General features: G+C 37.8%; 1 protein-coding gene and 1 long non-coding RNA gene across 2 annotated transcripts in view; both read left to right on the top strand.

The window, feature by feature from the left end:
• The first annotated feature begins 1,562 nt into the window (after nucleotides 1-1,562).
• Nucleotides 1,563-4,917, top strand: LOC107752028 (uncharacterized). The gene is made up of 3 exons (XR_001641328.1): nucleotides 1,563-1,628; nucleotides 4,510-4,563; nucleotides 4,665-4,917. It is a non-coding gene; the product is annotated as an uncharacterized LOC107752028 (long non-coding RNA).
• A 4-nt stretch (nucleotides 4,918-4,921) lies between these two features.
• LOC107752065 (glutamate receptor 1-like) overlaps nucleotides 4,922-20,965 on the top strand; it is a 33,821-nt gene continuing 17,777 nt past the window's right edge. Inside the window, exons 1-8 of the mRNA XM_016567916.1 lie at nucleotides 4,922-4,930; nucleotides 5,020-5,073; nucleotides 9,826-9,984; nucleotides 10,344-10,511; nucleotides 11,389-11,493; nucleotides 11,751-11,861; nucleotides 14,146-14,352; nucleotides 14,829-15,262. Coding sequence (XP_016423402.1) covers nucleotides 4,922-4,930; nucleotides 5,020-5,073; nucleotides 9,826-9,984; nucleotides 10,344-10,511; nucleotides 11,389-11,493; nucleotides 11,751-11,861; nucleotides 14,146-14,352; nucleotides 14,829-15,262 — 1,247 coding nt within the window. The remainder of the gene's footprint in view (nucleotides 4,931-5,019; nucleotides 5,074-9,825; nucleotides 9,985-10,343; nucleotides 10,512-11,388; nucleotides 11,494-11,750; nucleotides 11,862-14,145; nucleotides 14,353-14,828; nucleotides 15,263-20,965) is intronic.

Here is a 20,965-nt window from a genome sequence, read left to right as displayed (position 1 = left end):
ACTTTTCAATCTAGTTATTACAGTTTTTCTTACAGGTTTTTTTCAACTGCTTACACATATTTTCAAAACTTTGCCTCTTTATTTCAAAACTTTACACACAAATCCAAGAATTGCACACACAAATGCAAAATGCCTCACATCTCTTGCAAAAAGTGTTTTATGAAATTGAAAACTGAGTCAAAGGCCGAGAATTAGTGTATGGTTTTGCAGATTTGGTGTGTGGTTCTGGTGTTTGAGTGTCAGGTTTCAGAAATTGTGTGACAAGTAAAGATTTTGTGTGTTTACATGCTTACACACAATTCAAATACACAGATGACTTTCCTGCCCAGTGAACACTGAGATCAATGTAACTGTAACAAAAAACTCTTACTTGGATTCAGGAATTATTTTTGCAGCTCAATGTCTATTACGGTATACATAAATGAAATTACAGATACAGATGTATAATTCAGCAATGAACTTTTGGGGAAAAAATCATTTTCATTTTACTACTGTAATCTTGCAGTAAATGAAAAGCACTAGAAAAGTTCACATACCAAAGAATTGTATGAACTTGGCATGTACCACAATACAGTACAGTAAAAAATAAAAGTAAAAAAAAGTAAATTTAGCATCCTCTGCACATTCTGCCAAATTGCATTACAGTATACAGTACTATAGCAGTTTCTTGATCTCCTGACACAAGACTAGCTATATCTCTAGGCAGTCATTTCTCAGTTCTGCAAAAATGCAGTAAACATAAAAAATGGTTACAAATAAAATTTGATACAGACTGGGTCTGGTGGCAACGGTGACCTCGGAATAAGAAAGATACAGACTAATATTAGCGTAGATGCCGTTCTTCTAACGATGTAGCAAGTACATTGGGTGTTATGGGAAGTGTTCCCGGTTGCGGTTGACCTAATTAATGCAGCCTAAAAATCCTTTAACGGATTTGAATATTAGAAGCGTATTAGTGTGTTATGTGTAAGCCAGGTTAAAGAGATGGGTCTTTAATCTAGATTTAAACTGCAAGAGTGTGTCTGCCTCCCGAACAATGTTAGGTAGGTTATTCCAGAGTTTGGGCGCTAAATAGTCAAATCAAGTTTATTTGTACAGCGCTTTTCACCATACAAATCATTGCAAAGCAACTTTACAGCAAATTAAGTTTCTACAATATTTAGTGGTAGCTTATCAGCGGTGACTGTCAATTAATGTACATATGGCAGAAATGTACGGGAAAATCTATTTAAGACGTAATCAAACAGACGATTTGACATTAGATTTCTCAGAGGACTTCTGAGTTACCTGAAAAGCAGTAATTATCTGAATCACGAACAAATGTAAAAACAATTCGTTAGTGAACTGGGCCGCGCTTTGTGGTTTTGACTCAAAACGTTCCGGTTCATAAGAGTCATTTGTTAATGAAGCCGACTACACTGGCACGCTGCGTGCACGTGCAACCATCATGCACAGTTTATTAAAAGACGTGTTTTTGCCATTGTTTTGAATTTACATTTATATTTTATTCTCTGATAATTCTGGGGTGGGGTGGCACAGCTTTTTCCACCCCGTGCCACCCCGGTAGATCCGCCCCTGTGACTGCGATCTTTACACGCCACCACCGTGTGAAGGGGAGACAGAATCAGGTGGAGAACGATTAGCCAGGACAAAACGAGGAGCTTGTTTCTAAACGAGGGACTAGCCTACAGCTGTAGCATGGACATGCGTTTTTTAGCACTGCAGTTTTAAAACAACCGATTTTAAGCCGTTGAAACACAAACAACAGAGCTATATGCGTGCGCCGTCTCTGTTTCTGTGCGAGAGGAGCGCGCATTTATTTGCCGCTTTGGCTTTGAACGATTACATAAACGCGTCAGAATCCCCGTCTTTGCAAGTATCATTATAAACACCGTGATTTAGGTCTTAAGAGAGAGTAAACAGCTGAAAAAGAAAACGCATATGTAACAGTAGCCTATATTGGATCCGGACTTCGGTCTTAAAGGGGAAGCTGTCTAATATTCGTCCTGTCCGCCATTCATATTAATCAATCAACAGTGAGAGAAAATCTCTCAATGCTCTTGACTAAATCACTTTTGTAATTTTAATAAGAAGAAATAAAAAAATTATATATAGAGAGAGAGAGAGAGAATCTATACATAATACACGTGTTAATTCTATCTATCTATCTATCTATAGATAGATATAATTAACTGAAGACTAATTAAATTACACAATGTATGTAGCGTTTCTTATTTATTGTAGTTTTTTGTCCTATTGCTTGCAATTAGTTTCTTATACTTATTTCATCACTGACTGTTTATTTATCTTCAGTGAGCTTGAGGTTTTTTTTAGGCTTGTATTAGTTTGATATTGAGATTGGTGACAAGGATTATGAAAATTCAATGGTATCAAAGATTTTAATATCATAAAAACCTTTTTAAAAGAAAAAAATAACTATATTGTGATATATATCGTTATCGTGATATAAAATTAGTCATATCGTGATATAAGATTTTGGTCATATCGCCCACCCCTAGCCAACATTGTTATTGTTAACTAAAACTATTAACTTTTTTTTTTTATTAATTGAATTAAAGCTGAAATCAAATTAAATATAAATATTAGATGAAAAACTTACACTTAAAATAACACGGAAAGCCAATAGCCATTTGTTTATCACAGCCCAGGAAGACTATGATTTGCTTCATCTAATCGGTGACATGTGGTATTACAAAGAGGGGACAGTTTCATTTCTAGAGTGCTTTTTATTGAAATAATGAGTATACACCCTTAGCAAGAGATGAAGTCATCATTATTTTTGGTCCACTTTCCAGGATGTGCTTCTGCTACAAGTTTTTGAAACATACTTTCATATAAATTGGCGCAATGCTTTTACAGAAATGGACTAAAAGCCACAAAACAAATCTCAAGTTTTTGAGGGCTTCAGTGTCATTCCTGTGTTCTGCATTAAAGGGATAGAACCCCAAAATTAAAATTCTGTCATCATTTACTAGCCCACATGTTGTTTATTTCTTCTGTGGAACTGCATGAAGGTGAGTTTTATTTTTTGGGTGAACTATGCCTTTAATGTTGATCCCACATTGAAACACAAGAAGATCAAGCAGTGTCCTTGTTAGTAGTGTTCCCTGCGCTGGGCTGGCCTGCCTGATGAAATATTACTGGGGTCACCGTTAATAACTAATGCTACTGTCTGTCATGGCCACAAGCTATCACTGTCAGTTTTCACAACTTCAATTTACCGAGAAGTGTGTGAGAGAGATACTTACATACATACATTTTGGTCACAGAAGTGTGCCTTCATGGTCGCTCATTGTTATTTCTAAGCATTCGGTAACTCCTGGACAATCCCTAGCACATGCAGAGGAGTTTCTTTAATTGAAGCCATCATAACAGTTTGATGGTGTCAAAGTCTTTGGTACCCACTGACACTGCACACTACGCGCTCGTGTACATCCACACAGGTTAAAACTGTGACCCTCGGTCAGTGTAGTGTACCAAACAGAACTGAGAGCACTGCTAATGTGTTCCTCCCCCGTCAGCGTATGACTCATTGTTTTTCATCACTGTTGTGCTCTCCATGCCTGCAGAGGCTTTGTTATCTCTATAGCCACACAAAAGAAACCCTGCATCATAAATCTTCATTCCTCTCCTCTTTGTAACTTTGAAAACAACTTGATTCTGAAACACCCTAAACTAATGTAAAGATGAAACCCCAGGAATGTAGTCATTTTATAGCGATTGGTGGGTGTATGCTTAAAGAAAATGTGCCATTGTTGTTATGATTTTTTAAATGTTACTTGTTTATGCACCTGGCAGATGCTTTTATCTAAAATGACTTGCATTCATGCATTGACACCATTTAATTAAATTGAAACCATTACGTTGGTGTAGACTGTTTGAAGTACGAAAAACTTTGTATAGTAGGAACAAATTGTATAGCATGTTTCACAATACACAATTATGCAGCTTTACAAAAAATCAGGATGTTAATGTTTTGGATATCTGAATATCTTAATGCCTTAGTCACATTAGGCAGATTAGAGCTGGACAATAATAAAGTTTACATTTTGCGACAATCATTATATTATATTATAATAATTTAATTTTGTTATTATTGGTTTTATTTAATTTTTTTTCTTTTTTTGATTGTGGTTCAGTAATCATTGTATAAATGGGTTTCCCCAAAGACAGTGCATACATTTTTTACCAACCTCGACATGTCTTCCTTGCCCCCCTTATCCTTACTCTCACCAATAGTCAAGAAGAAAAGTCATTTTTTAAAAACTCATGCACATTGACACACGTTAACTACCTACTGATTTAATTGATGATTGCTGTGAAAGACAAAAAAACGTATTTGGAATTATGTGTAATAATACAGCAAATATTACATTACAGTGTGATTTATATGATTTATTTATATTAACAAGGCTTTCTAATGCTGTGTATACCTCAATTAATACAAACTGCTGTAATTTTTCACCTTCATTTGTTGGTCTATTTCAGATCATTGAGCTGGGGAAGAATGTGAAGAGCTACCACTACATCCTAGCAAACCTGGTAAGCTAAAAACACACCACTAATTTCAGCACTATGAGAGATTTCATGACTGATGCTCAGCATGAGGCTTTCAAATGTCACTGCAACTCTTGATATTACAGGTGATTTGCATATTTTCACTACTGACCAATCGCAAGAAGCTGCTCACTATGACTAACAGACGAGATGTTATATAAACGGTGCCTGGAGAACTGCTTTGTGAATATGAAAAACTACAAGTGATGTCTGCAGTCCTTGTCTGTAGGTGCGCTCAGCATATGAGAATGGAGGGCTAAATTGATGTAAACAGAAATGATGATAATCACAGCATTAATATGCTGTGGTGTGCTCCTGGATGGCACACTGCTGAGGATTTTAAATGAAACTGGTCTGGCCAGTTTGTTAGATGTAATTGTAAATGATAAATGATCAAGTTTGCAAAGCAATAAAGAAAGAACTGTTGTTGGTCTATTTCAGATCATTGAGCTGGGGAAGAATGTGAAGAGCTACCACTACATCCTAGCAAACCTGGTAAGCTAAAAACACACCACTAATTTCAGCACTATGAGAGATTTCATGACTGATGCTCAGCATGAGGCTTTCAAATGTCACTGCAACTCTTGATATTACAGGTGATTTGCATATTTTCACTACTGACCAATCGCAAGAAGCTGCTCACTATGACTAACAGACGAGATGTTATATAAACGGTGCCTGGAGAACTGCTTTGTGAATATGAAAAACTACAAGTGATGTCTGCAGTCCTTGTCTGTAGGTGCGCTCAGCATATGAGAATGGAGGGCTAAATTGATGTAAACAGAAATGATGATAATCACAGCATTAATATGCTGTGGTGTGCTCCTGGATGGCACACTGCTGAGGATTTTAAATTAAACTGGTCTGGCCAGTTTGTTAGATGTAATTGTAAATGATAAATGATAAAGTTTGCAAAGCAATAAAGAAAGAACTGCCTGCTATTTCCATAATGGCCAAATTTTAATTACTCCCAGTGTCCTATTTACACTGTGTTTGCATGTGTAAGTGTGTGTGCATGTACATGGAGGTTCGTATCTGAGTGGATGCCAGTGTAAGCTTCCCAAGCCTTTTGGGTGAAGGCTAGTTTCTATAGTAACATCACCAACTCACCGCACCACATTCACAGCGACACAGAGCGGGAAAAGATACAACTCCATTCATTCAGTCAAGAGATATGGACACCAGATACAGGTACATCACAGAGGAGAGATTAAGATGGGGAACTGATGATTTTAAAATTAAACACAATCTTCATTTCAGCAATCCAGACATTTATTCGTGGTTCCTGTTGTTTTTTTGTTTTTTTTTAAATGTTCATATTATATAAAGTTATGACGTTCCCTGTATCAATGTTTCCTAGATGACGCTGCCATCTTTAGCACCATGGCAAAATATATTTTTTTCTGAGTATGTGATTATGTGTTTGCAGTTTGTTTTGAATGTGATGCAATTTTTTTTTAAAAAGTGTACTGCAAAATAATGGAACAAAATGTCTTTCTATTGAGTCCCTGTGGGCTGCATGTAAAAACAAATATTTTTTGTGTACAGCTCTAAAATATTATTCACCAAAAAAAAAAAAAGACTGTTAAGGTGTAGTGTGCAAAAAAGGTCTATTGTCAATAGAGTAGAGATTTATATAGCACAGGTCACACAGAAATCACTTTAAAACCACTTTGTTTTTTGCAGTATTGGGAAAATCTCCTGATGATGTAACACAGACAGAGGCTGTCCAGGTTATCCTACTGCATGTTTAGGAGAGACATCCCTCAAATCTCACACTCTACATAATACTGTATACACATTTTACAGTATCTTACTGTACATATTACAGTATAATACTGTTCAAATTACAAAAATCTGTTACAGTGCATTGACTGTTATGATTTGCCCAAAATCTTGCATTCCTTAAATCATTCACTTGGTTTACAGTGAGTTTGTGTAGGATCAGATGCGCAAAAGCCCTGACTGTAGTTCTAGAGTGGGAGGACCACCTACGCCTGAAATCGAGAATAATCAGGCTGAGCTGAGAGAACAAGACTGGCAAATACTGACGAAATCCATCAAAAACCTGTGATCAATTCCATCAGCCACATACAACTGAAGGACATCATCACCAGGAAACATTCTCAGTTCCATGTCACTGTTGCTATGAGAGCAGATAGTCGACATGAGAGGGAATGCCAAAAGACATGCTGCTGGCCAAAAAATAAAAATGAGAACGACAGGGCCAATCATGAGAGAGCTGTGGCAGTGCTTCAAAAACAGCTCGCTGTTGTAATCAGAGACATCTGAATTGACTCCTGGCCCCATTTCTCCTCCATCTCTCGCTTGGGGCACATTGTAACGCAGTGTTACAACGCGCCCCATCTGCGCAACTGGAATTTAAAACTTGTCCAGCTTTTTCTACGCGGTTAGTCCGTTCGTCCACACGCAAACACAGCACCAGTTCACTGAAACCGAACATTTTTGAAAACGCCTGCCAGGGTGCAGATTTTTAAAAACTCCGGTTGCAGTGTTGTTGTGTAGACAGCGAAACCGGAGTTTTTGGCTTGTGACGTCGGCGCCTGCACTGTTATCTCCGCCTACTGGAAACTTTTTCAGGCTTCTGATTGGCCAACATGGCTTTACAGTTGAGATTATATCGCCACCTGTTGGTTTGGCATGCTCTCGACAGTGATTCATAGCATGCGTTTGCATTTTCATGTGAACGGAGATTTTTTTTAAAACGGAAGGAAAAACTCCGTTTTTAAAAATACCCGTGTACGTGTGGACATGGCCCTAGTGTCCTCTGGTGTGTTTAACCAGGCAGACAGGTCACATGCTGCACTGTTTACTATGTTACCTTATCTGTGCTCTCCAACTACTCAGATGCCAATTCAATTGCTGTTGCTAAGGCAAACATCACTATTACTTGCTTACTCCAGCTAAGAGATTCAGAAGTGTCTTCATGAGCGTTTTGTTTTTTTAAATCAGTGAAAGCTTCTTTCTGCAAACTGCATGACTTTATTTTCTCCTTTAATTTAGTATAAAAACTATGTTGTTTGGCAAATGAGCTCTTGATTGCCTCCAAAGACTGCAGTCATGTTGACTGAGGGAAGAATGTGCCATGTGTCAGATTTGAGAGCTTGTGATGACATGCGTCCCAGTTGTGCGCTCAGTAACAGCCCCGCATAATATGTGCAGTGATGCAGACAGCCTGCATATCTCTGATTGCCTCGTTCACTCTCACCGTAGAGAGTGATGAGGCTGTGAAACAAGGTTGCGTGATGCTTTAGCCCTGAGGCCAGCTGTGTGATATTGCTTCCCTCCAAGAATTGATTTGACGTTACAGGAGACTTTGAGCTGTCCCTGTGGAATGGTTGGTTACAATAGGGAGACTATTATATTGGTCATAGATAGATAGATAGATAGATAGATATAAACAGTAATATTTCTGTGAATAATTATTACTATTTAAAATAACTGTTTTCTATTTTAATATATTTTAAAATGTAATTTATTCCTGATGGCAAAGCTGAATTTTCTGCAGCAGTCTTCAGTGTCACATGGTGTTTCAGAAATGATTCTAATATGCTGGTTTGCTGCTCAAGAAACATATAATTATTAATGTTGAAATCTGTTGTGCTTCTTAATATTTTCATGGAAACATTTTTTATGATTTTTTTTTATTAATAGAAAGTTCAAAAGAACAGAATTTATTTTAAATAGATTTTTTTTTCTAATACTGTGAAAGTCTTTAATAACACTTTTGATCAATTTAATGTGACCTTGCTGAATAAAAAATGTTTATTGAAATAATAGTAAAAAGCTTACTGACTCCAGACTTTTGAATGGCAGCTCATAGTTGCCTTTATATTTTATATTTTATTTTAGGTGGATCATTACAGTATATTTTGAGGTCTTTAGCACCAAAGTATTTAGGCTGACAGCCCTGCCCTCTTTCTATTTAAATTAGTGGGCAACCGATATGGATCAACATTGGCTTATGGGACTTGTTTGCGGTGCCATTTCATTTTTGCCTGTCAGTGAGGATGTCAGAACGTGATATGATTGATTGCCCAGTCGACACTGTCAAATGTGACAAATGTGTCAAGATTTATATCCTACATAAAAAACACTGATGTTACACAATCTGCCATGTGTACTGTACAATCATGCGCTTCTGACAAGCAACAAAAGGACAAAAACTCCCCTGAGTTTGAGTATGTGTGAGAGAGGGTATTTGAGGTAAGACACAAGCGTGAGGTCATGTTAGCAGCGCAGTGAATCTTGTTCCCTGCCCTACGGAGCAGATGTTCCCAAGGAACACAGGGACACATTACTGCTCCTGGGGGACAAAGCGAGTTAAGGGATAAAAGATCAAAGATCAACACACTTATAGCCTGACAAGGGCTATTACACTCAAAACTGAGTCAAACACACACACACATACACACACACACACATCAACGTATTGTGTTGTTGAGCCGAACACAAATAACTCTTTAGTACCTACACATTTGTATTGAGCTTATACAAATAAATGAACGGCTTTATGAAGAAATCATGAAGTGAAACCTTCCCAGTAATTCAGCGGGTTAGAATCAATTCTGTATGGTCTCAGGTACAGAGAGTGTGTGGGCTGCTTTTGGGGCAGCTGATTGGATTGTGGGAAAAGGCCTTGAATTACTAAAAAGAGCCTGTGGGATCAAAAACAGACCTCCGGCAAACTCTCAGTAAGTGCCGCAGTTTTTATTTTTTTACACCAAATTTCTATTCACAGCTCCTGCATTTTCCGGCACCACATCGGATAACAGCCAAGCTCTCTTGGATAAACAGCCTCAGTAGATGAGAGGAATTAGCCTTTTTCATTAAGTGATTGACCCAACCATTCTTTCTATTATAGTTTTAAAACCTGTATTACATTTGACTGCACTCCACAGGCCCGGCCTCCTGCTCTCTCGCTGCACCTGAGCATTAATGCGAAAATGACTCCCTCTGCTGCAAATTCAGCCTCCATTTTCTGTCGAGGTCTTACATTGGATTTGTTTTGACAATTGCAGGGGATTTGTCATTTTATATCATTTTATCTCTTAATTGGTCTCTCTTTTCAATTTAGTCAATGGCTTTTCTTTAATGATTGACATTTGGCTGAATTAGATTTCTTGGATTTCTTCTTATTTTCTTCACTATGGAGAACTTGTGTTTTTAACTTAAGTAACTTAAATCACAGTATGTCATGCTAACATGTTCCTTGTGCTCCTGTAGGGATTTCTGGACATCGACCTGACCGAGTTTAAGAAGGGTGAGGCGAATGTAACAGGGTTCCAACTGGTGAACTATGCAGACCCTAACATCAGTAGGATAGTGCAGCAGTGGATGGACTTTGACAACAAAGACGCCAAAGTTCCCAAGCGCAGACTGAAGGTGAGCCGCAAAAACTGACTACATTTAAATCATCCACAGTGTGAAGAACTGAATATGCCTTGACAGAAGAAAAAAAACATGTAATTAAGTTATAATGAATCACTGGAACATTTGCAGAAAGCACAATTGCATAGCATCAACATCTGATGACAAAATACAAAAGGATTTTGATTCTTCTCTCTAATACACATTTAGTTGAATAGTCAATTTAAACACATTTTAACATAGAATATGATATATTATGAAATATGATATATAATCATCATTTATATCATATTTAAAGAATACAACATCACATTTATTTAAATACATGTATACTTCTCATATGTCACTCTGCATTCTCTGCGTTCTTTGTGCAGTATACTGGAGCTCTCACATATGATGGAGTCAAAGTCATGTCCACAGCCTTCCAGAACCTCCGCAGGCAGAGGATAGATATATCTCGCCGTGGAAATGCTGGAGAATGTCTGGCCAACCCACCAGCACCTTGGGGCCAAGGCATCGATATTCAGAGAGCACTTCAGCAGGTATCTCACGCTGTAGGGTCTGCTCACAGACATATTTTTAAATGAACACAGTGTTCACAAACATAAACTTTCCTATCTGTAAGACTGACACTGGCTCTAATCTATTCTGAGTGTACAAAATGAAACTCCAATAAGCCAATTACATCTTCATCACATAAAGTTCACACTGATTCCCCAAAGAGGCCATCACAATAAAATGTGACACTTTAGATAATAAACGAACCCAGTTGGTGATAAACATTTATGCTGGTCATAACAGTACACGACAAGTTATATTTACAAAGACATAAGTGAGGGAAAGAACACCTGGCTTTGTTGTGTTACCCTTAGGCAGATGTTTGTCTCTTTGCCTTGGGCGGCGTATGAAGATTTAGGTGCCGAGGATAGAATTTGTCAGGCGAGGTGGAGCAAAATTTCTTAGCGGAAACCAAATCTGATTTAATGGAAATCTGTACAAATGCTCTCTGTTTGAGAAGCCGTACACAAATTGGTATTTGCTTCCAGCCATATCACGTGTTTCTCCTTTTCACTTAATTATAAGTCTGAGAAAGTTTAAACAATGTTGTAAAGTCAGTGTGTAGCATTCTTCTTGCAGAAGTCGACTCTGTCTCACAGTTGCCTGTAGCTGTGTCTGTTGAGAGTCTGATGTGTGCTGGACTGAGGCAATTTGGTCCATCTGCTGAGAGGCCGTGGAGATTGATGTTCAACTCGGTCAATTAACTCCATCATGCAGCCTGGGAGACATTCAGTACTGTACACACAGAAGAGGCGCTGTGAGAGATGTACACCCCTCGGAGGAGGAGGAAGGAAGGAAGGAAGGAAGGAAAGATTTATTTTTTGTCTAAATAAAGACATCTTCTATGTGGTTTTTACTCAGGTTCGGATTGAAGGCCTAACGGGACACATTCAGTTTAACGAGAAAGGACGAAGGACAAACTACACTGTCAGTGTGATGGAGCTCAGGCCGACGGGACCGAAAAAAGTAAGTATTTAATTATCAGGAAAAGGATTAGGAAGCCTCTCGATATGACAGACTGTTACACATTTCTTTCTTCACTTATAGTTTAAACGAAACATTCACTTTATAAGCTCCAGTATGGTCACTGTTTCAGCAATCCAGTCTACTTCTTCTGGGCTAACTAAATGAGTACTGTATTACTTGTAGTGTCTCCTGTGGGATATCTCAGAAAGGTTTCTGATGATGCTCAAGTTCCTGTCCCTGATTTGATCATTTCTCAGGTGGGTTACTGGAATGAGGATGAGAAATTTGTGAGCACGGCGGCCTACATGCCAGGCAGTAATGACACTTACGGACTTCAGAATCGCACATATATTGTTACCACTATTCTGGTATGTCTTCTTTAAATCATTTACATGATTTACTAGTTTAAACTTGTACTGGATTGAAAACATTAAATGTTATACTACTATTCAAAAGTTTGGGTCCAGTAAGATTTATCATTCACTATTATTTTATTCAGCAACTATGCATTATTTTAATCAATAGTAGCAGTAAAGGCATGCATAATGTTACAAAAAAAATTTCAATTTCAAATAAACTGAACTTTCTGTTCATCAAAAAATCCTGTATGACAGAAAATAATCACATTTTCCATAAATATATTAAGCAGCACAACTGTTTTCAGCATTGATAATAATAAGAATTGTTTCTTGTGCATCAAATCAACATATTATTTGATTTCTGAAGGATCATGTGACACTGAAGACTGGAGTAATGGCTGCTAAAAATTCAGCTTTGCCATTATAAAAATAAACTGCATTTTAAATATATATTTAGAATTTTTTTTTTATTATTTTGCTTTATTTTTTATCAAATACATGCAGCGTTAATGAGCATAAGAGTCTTCTTTTAAAAAACATGAAAAGCTCTTACCAACCCCAAACTTTTGAATAGTAGTTTATATTCAGAGTGTTCCACATATCCCTACACCTTTATATTAACATGACATAAATGACACCAGTTTTTGTGTTCAGCTCAAGATAACTGTCATTGAAACACACCCTCCTAAACTGTCCTGTAGCATTTAAATTTTAGTCAATTGATTCGTTTAAATGGTTCATAGCTTGGCTGTAGTTTAATTACTTTAAATATGAGTTGCTTGGCAAACTATCATTCTTCCCCAACTCTGGTTGAATGACAGTACAGGAATTCAGACTCAGCCCGCTATCTCACAAGTCTTCTTCATCATTTTTCCTTTCTTAGAATGGCTGGTGCATCACCTCCATGTTTTTATCCCTCAGTATTAAGACGGTAATGCTGTGCTGTGCAGATAAAAGCATGAAGGCTCTTCTGTTCTCTGTCTATAAATGAGTCGTTATTGCTCCTTCAGCCACAGTTTTCATTTTATACTTAAAGGGGAACCTTGGATTGAATTGCCAGCAGTGGACAAAAGGTTAATTTTCCTTTTCGTTATCCTCATTCGGCAGATCTTTGGGCTTAGCCTGCGTTTTAGCGATTCTCTGGCAAGTTAGGCTTCAGAGGGCATTTATTAACCTTTCATATGTGGACTGCCCGTCTCGTTCCCAGCCAGAGAAAGGGCAGAGTGAGTGGACCAGCCTCCTGATGGAAGGATGTGTGGGGGTATACAAAAAAAGCAGTAATGGATCATCGGTGTGGGTTAGGGGCTAAGCGCTCACAAGGGAATGGGATGGATTGCAGGAAATAGTCTGAGCTATGCTGTTTGTCCTACAGAGACTGTTTATCAGAGAAGCTGGGAATATCACCACGGGTGCTCTAAAAATGATCTGTTTCTCTGAAAGACAGCGTGTAGGCCATTATGGAGGTCTGCATTAGCAGGAAATGCACTGCCAGTGTGCACTGTCTGTTTCTAAGATGCATTGCAGCACAGCTGGATTCAAAAGTTTTGTTATACTGAAGCATTTGCAGATATGGTAATCAGGGGTTTCAAGACTTGAGGTTTGTTTCTGGAAAGGGAAAAAGCAGTACATCTCTGTGGTTCTATTTGCTTTTAGTTTCAAACCTATGCTTTTCTTTACGTCAGCCCACTCTATTTTTCTTTCCTTCCTCTTTACGCGCTCATGTTATTTGTTCATTGTGAGCTCCTTAGAAAAGTCCTGTTACAGAGTGAGCTGTCAGCAGGGCCGCAGGTGCCGTTTGTGCTGTAATCTCCTCAGGATGTCCAATCTTTCTGAAATATCACAATTGAACTGCTAATTCATATTACAGACCTTACAAAAATAGAATCACCCTACACTTTCTACACAGTTGATTGCCAGGTCTGTCCCTCATGCTCAAGAATAAGGCATCTGAAAATAAACCTGTCAAGTTCACCCTGTTTTAAGTAACAACCCACTATTTGTCTCAAAATATGCTTTCTATAGTGCTTACACTGTGTCTACTGGATTAGACTAAATCTAAATTTCTCCCATTAAAATCAATGGAGGGGTCTACATATCCTATTGTTTCACATCTGGTAATAAATATATATAATTTTATATAAATTAAAAAAAAATGTAATAATATAATATTATATAACAAAATAAAAAATTGTTCAGACATTTTTTAGTTTAGAATATCAGGTCTGTTACACAAGCATACTGTAAATATTTGTTGTCCACTGTATATGGCTGTCTACCTGTGTGTCCTGACTAGGAATCGCCATATGTCATGCTGAAGAAGAACCACGAGCAGTTTACAGGAAATGATAAGTATGAAGGTTACTGTGTGGAACTGGCAGCTGAGATAGCCAAACACGTGGGATACCACTACATACTCAAGATAGTGGCTGATGGGAAATATGGAGCCAGAGATCCTGAGACCATTATGTGGAATGGGATGGTGGGAGAGCTTGTCTATGGTGTAAGTGCTACATCTTATTTTCTCAGATCTGAATGTCAAAGCTTTAAGGACTGTGCAAGAAAACACAAGTAACACAATAGCTTTTTACCTGGTTCATCTGGTTTTAAAATCTGAATAATTTTAATCACCATTCCTGTACTGAGAAATCTAATCATTAGTGTAGAAAACCAGACTTCATTCAGAATGAGAGGAGGTTACAGTAATTGAACCGAAAGCGTTCATATTTTCACCACAGTAATAATAACACAGAATGAGAAAATTCTTCCTGGAAAGGTGTTTAGATAGAGGTTGAGAGGTTATAAAAAGTACACTCTGTATTTATAGTACACCCATTTCCAATAAAAACAACAAGAAAAATGACTCAAGCGGGCCTGTGTCCTGACTTCTTCCTTTCCTGGGTCCATGTGTAATTTAATTACATATTTAACAATATATATTTAGTAGTTATTGCAATAACATTATATATTCTTCTGCAGAAAGCTGACGTAGCTGTGGCCCCACTGACAATCACCCTGGTCAGGGAGGAAGTCATTGATTTCTCCAAGCCCTTCATGAGCCTTGGCATCTCCATCATGATCAAAAAGCCCACCAAGTCCAAGCCTGGTGTGTTCTCCTTCCTGGACCCTCTGGCCTATGAGATCTGGATGTGTATTGTGTTTGCCTATATTGGCGTGAGCGTGGTGCTTTTCCTAGTCAGCCGATTCAGTCCCTACGAGTGGCACGCAGAGGACTGCGAGGAAGGAGCTGAGCAGAACCCTAACCAGCCCTCCTCGTCATCCGCGCAGCCGGGTCAGGGCCAGCAGACCCAGAACCAGCAGAGTCAGGAGCAGACCAACGAGTTTGGCATCTTCAACAGTCTCTGGTTCTCATTGGGAGCTTTCATGCAGCAGGGCTGTGATATTTCCCCCAGGTGAGATGCCAGTTTGTTTTTATTCAGTGTTTTTGCAACTGGTTTTGCTTCAGGATTTCATATTGGACATAAATTGGTGACTGAACAGCGAAAATGTGTACCATGCCAAAATGTGTGAATGAGAATTGTCTGTAAAATTTAACACATTTATTTATTGGTTTCTACATTTTTGCAAATATTGTTCATGGCTCTTTGCATATGAGGGCATATCATGCAACCTGTCCATGTTGGCATTAGTCTAATTTGACTTCTACCAAGTGACAGCAAAGCACCATAGTTTGATTGGGCACACAACACAAGATAGGGGAAGCAATTTACTTCTATTAGTTTATGAGTTGTTTATTTTACTGGCTTACTCTGCTACACCATAGTATTTTTAGTGTTGCATTATGATGATTCTTTCATCATGTCTCATTTATGTTTCGATTTCAGTTGCAAATGACGAAACGGTTCACAGTACTCATATAGTTCCCTTTCAGTCAGTCACGTTCGACGTTACGTCAGTCGTGACTGACGAATTGGCTTGTTTAGTTTACACTCGAAGGTGATTGGGCTCTCGGGCGAGATCCCAATTCGTCAGTCACGACTGACGTAACGTCTCCGTTCCCTCCTTCAGGGAACGATGGTTACACAAGTAACCTAGACGATTCCCATGCTGAAGATGTTCAAATCTTTTTTTTAAATGTTTGGGGTCTAGTGATTTCTCAGCGGCACTGCTGTTGTGTCGCTCTTGGCAGATTACTAAACTGTGTTTGTAGTTAAGCAATTTCTCATTTTCACCGCTGGTTTGTGGTACATGGCAGTATTTCTGAAGATCAGATAGAGCTGCACATCCACTTGGACCGGACACAAGCCTAATGCCACAGTGTCTAATGAGAGGAAGACAGCAGCTCTTTGAAAGGCAGATTAAAGTGCCGTGAGTGCTGCATCGCTTTTACTCTGTGCTGCTGGTGCGCAGGGCCGGAGATGAAATGTCTCTCTCTACACAGTTACTGGACTCTCAAAGGTCACCAGTTAAAATCCTAATTAAAAGGGGGTGAAGCTGGCAACATGAGGTCAATGGCTGTGGGTTTTAAGGGCACAGGGAGGGATAGTGCAGTAGGTCTCAGAGAGAGAAATGTCAGCGGCTGAGTTCAGGCACCAGACAGCTTTCACATCTGTAGGCAACACATTTAAGTCTAGTTGATGCTTAAAGCTAACATTACAGACAGATATCCAGGTTCTGCAATATAATTAAATGTCTATCTGATATGTGAGCCTCTTTTAAAGAGGGGGGGGGTATAAATGTGTGGCTGTTGTTGATATATTTAAAAAAATACATATGTATATACTGTACATGTTACTATAAAAAAACATGGTTACTATAGTTAAACCATGGTAACTTTTATAATAATAATACCCTGGTTAATTTTTGTGAGGGTTGTTGGGGTCCCCATGAAACATTTCCGTTGTGGTCTGTGCTACTTGCAGCACATTTCTATATTTGGTTGTGTTGTGAGTATTTGCAGTGCGTTTCTGTATTTGGTTGTGTTGTGAGTATTTGCAGCGCGTTTCTTTATTTGGTTGTGTTGTGAGTATTTGCAGCGCATGTATTGTCAAACTGATGAAGATGTTCTCTTAATTTGCTGGTGCTTTTTCTATTTGCATATGCTTTCTTAAGTTGCAGCATGTTGAGCTCTCTCGGCCACCATAGATTATTAATGAACACATTTCATTCAGTATTGAAAATTATCAATAGAATCAATTCAGAGTAGTTGAAAATGAGTTTTCAAGAAGATTTGTGTACATATCACTGTCAGCTTAGGAGCAGGCTAATGCTAAATTCTTTTGGAATCAGTTGAGTGTGCTGTGCATTTTATGTGAGGAGTCTGACATAAAGTGAGTCTCTTTTGCACTTCCGTTTCAGTTACAATGCTGCCTTAGAAGCCAGCTGCCTATGTAGACAGAAGACAGGAGGGCAGCTTTTTGTGATTTGGAACAGAGCTCATATGATTTTTGCAGTTTTTCCTGTGAACGTCATTCCATCAACATAGCGATAATTATACCCTTCCTTTTTTGGAGGGACAATTACTACTTTAAGTATAATTTCAAATTGGTACGTTGGCAGGGAGTCATTAAGAATCTAAGCTGTGATGAGTAAATCATGAGTTCAGTTTCACAGGTAACATCTCTCACACATTTTAGCATGGGTTTTATGTTCAGCAGCGCCTGCAGCTATATGGCAGTGTGCACTTTGGTTACCATGAGTGCTCACTTTTTGCTGTTAGTATTATTATTATGTAATTCTTGACATTGCAGTTGATACCCGATTTGTCTACAAGAGCGAAAACAAAAGCAAAGTGTTGATGAATCTTTTTGAATTCTTAAATGCCAAATGTTTAACAGTGACAGTCCTAAACAAGTTAGTTTGTGCTGACATAATGGTTGGGTGTCCACATCACTATGCTGTCACTTTGGTTCCCAGTGTGCACTGTAATATGAATAAATTAATACTGCTGCAGAACCACAACAGTATTGCAAGCCTCCTTCCTCCATGATTGTTTTGTTACAGTCATTAGTATTCAAAAGTTTGCAGTCGGTAATATTTTTTAATGTTTTTGAAAAGTTTATTATCCACCAAGGCTGCATCTATCAGTAATACTGTAAAATCGAAATATTATTACAATTTAAGCAATTTAGCTGTTTTCTATTTGAATATATTTTAAAATGTAATTTATTCCTTTTTATTATTATTTTTGTAACAATGTAAAAGTATTTACTGTCACTTCTGATCAAATTAATGCATCCTTGCTAAATAAAAGTATTATTTTATCAATATAACTATATACAGTATATAATACTCTCATTAATTACCACCGCCAGACTAGCTCTTTCTCATCAATTACAATGGATGAGAAATAATAATTAAAAGTAAAAGTCCCAGCCAATGAGAAAAATAATCACCATAATGGTCAATTGACTTACACTCTTATCCCACAATGCAGTGCAATTTTTTTTACAAGTAATTTGCTGTGTTGGTATGGAAAATGACCTTAACCTGCACTGATTCACAGTGATAAATCTTGTACAATTCTATACAGTCTGTCATCCAGCATATCAGAACATACAGACAGTGTATGTCTCTGTGAGCTCCTGTATGAATTGATTGTTCTGTCTCAGCAGTGGTGTTGAAATGTCAGTGGTGTGAGGGAGAGCAGCACACCGCTTTCCTCTGGATGTCTCCTGTGATGGGGCATGGAGAGGCTTCTGAGGATCTTAATTAGACTGTGTCATTTCTCCCTGTCATTTCTCACCATGACTCAGACTCTGCAGAGTGGAATCGACAATGTTGTAGTGATTATACTTCTCTCTCCGTGTCACTGAAGTTCTATAAACAAGTGAGGACGGGCTGCGGATGGCATGTCCGCATTGCGGTTAACATGTTTTGCCGTCTTGAACACGTAACCTCAGACACTGCTGGATGAGCAGCCATGCCTGACTGGATATTCATGATTCTGTTTGTGTGATGACATTTAATTAGTACTGAGAGGAGAGAGTGGACGATAGAGCGAGTGCAGCAGCAGCATTAACAACTTCCATTATGCTTCTTTAATCATAGGTAGTCAGAGCTCCTTCTCTCTGTGATCTTCTGCATTTGAACATACACACTTAGCCCTCCCTTTTAATGAGCGCTGATGGGTTGAATGGTGAGTGGTCTGGCCGTTCGATGGTAACAGTCAGACTATGGTTTGCCCATTCATGTGCTATTTATTCTTTGGGAGAAAAAATCCCTGTTCAAATGTCAGACCTGTCACTCAAACCTCCCCATCAGCCCTAATTTATGCAAGCCACTCAAGATAATGTTTATCTCCTCACACAGGTGCCCACAATCTCATATCTCATGTTACATTGTCCTTCTCTTCTCTTCTCTTCTCTTCTCTTCTATGCTGATTTGGTGCTTTAAAACATTTATTTTTATTATACATTTTGAAAACATCCGTGCAGCATAATATGTATTTTTATGTAAACCGTGACAGTTTTTCAGTATTCTTTGATGAATATGTTCAAAACCATATTTATTTAAAATAGAAATCTTTTGTAACAAAGTCACACGGGAACTATGATTGTCAACACTAGTTATGAAAGTTAAGTGTGCCTGTTAAGGTATTTTTAATTATTTTAGATTGACAAATGTACATTTTGATCTTTTCTAAATCTTCCCAGTCACTTCATGCTTCATAGACTCTGGCAATAGTCCCCAGAATGGAACGGCATGCTCTCACTCACATTGTCCCTTGTGTCATGCTTGGATTGCTGTTCTAAGCTCTGCTGTACCTCCGTCACTCCTGTTCATTTAGTCTTTGCTTGGCTCTTTTTTGTCCCTCTATGTTCCAGAAGCGCACAGCAGGTCAGTTCAGGTGATCAGAATGTATCTAGTCGTTGAGTGGTTGATGGATCCTGTTACACTGATGATGGCTCTCACAGGACAAGGATCTTTTCCATACCTCCCAGCACCCTGCCAATGGCACATCAAACGTCATTTCTGTGCTCACTTGACACATCTACCTTTGTGTGAATGACTAAGTAACCCATAGTCATTCTGAGAATAACAAAAATGAAACGGCTGGGACAAGTTCTGCAAATCATGTGAAGCCTAGATGTTTATTGTGCTTTAGTTAGTTTTTTAATGTTTTTGAAAGGAATTTATTAAATAAAAAAATACATTTATTTAATCGATAATACAGTAAAAGTAATAATATTGTGAAATATATCATTATATTTTATAATTACATTTAAAATATTTAATTTAACTTTTAATTTAATTGAAATTATATAATTATAATTTAAAATATATGTACTAAAATATATGCATTACATAAATTAAATATAGACATCCAAGCTGAATTTTTTTCAGCATCATTACTCCAGTCTTCAGTGTCACATGATCCTTTAGAAATCATTCTAATATGCTGATTTGCTGCTCGAAAACATTTTGTATTATTATCAATGTTGAAAACAGTTTTGCTGCTTAATATTTATGGAAACTGTGATACATTTTTTAAGGATTCTTTAATTATAATGTTCTATAGAATCACATTCGCATTTTTTTTTTAACCTAAATGTCTTTACCGTCACTTTAGATGCTTCAAACAATCCAAAGAATTCAACAATGAATTGTAAAATACTGTACTCCTGAAATGATTCAGAAATAATTAAATATTTCCCCCCACATTATATCTATTATGACAACAATTATATTTGTTTGGCAATGCAGACTGATGTTTAATTTCAGCATGTCGTTTCAATTGTAATATTCATGCTACTGTGGCGCTTGCTTGGTTTCCTTGATGTTTCATTTAAACTTTCTTCTTTTTCTTTAATTTAGTCTTTCCTTCTTAGTGCTGCTTTTAGCTAATTGCGTCATAGTCAAAGACCTATAAAGACAGAATTAAAATCTACTGTCAAGACATGCTTTTTAGGAGAAGATAAAAGTTTGATGAGGTCTGTTTTTTCTAACTGCGTTGTGCAACAGGCCTCCTGAAGAGATAGAATGAACATACATGTAAGAACAACAGCAGCAACAGTTTTCTTTTTAATTATCTTCAGTGAAGCTGTCCCTAGAGGACTCCACTTAGACTTTGTTTTGCAGTTCTCTCTTGAGTTTCCTCTGAGGAGTTACATCCCTTATTAGTTATTTAGAGAAACTGCCTGAGTCAGTGTCCA

This window comes from Sinocyclocheilus rhinocerous, unplaced genomic scaffold, assembly GCF_001515625.1.
Source record: "Sinocyclocheilus rhinocerous isolate Xijiao unplaced genomic scaffold, SAMN03320098_v1.1 scaffold662, whole genome shotgun sequence".
NCBI classification, from domain to species: Eukaryota; Metazoa; Chordata; class Actinopteri; order Cypriniformes; family Cyprinidae; genus Sinocyclocheilus; species Sinocyclocheilus rhinocerous.
Note: the sequence above shows the minus strand (reverse complement) of the source record. Positions and strands in the feature narration are given on the sequence as shown.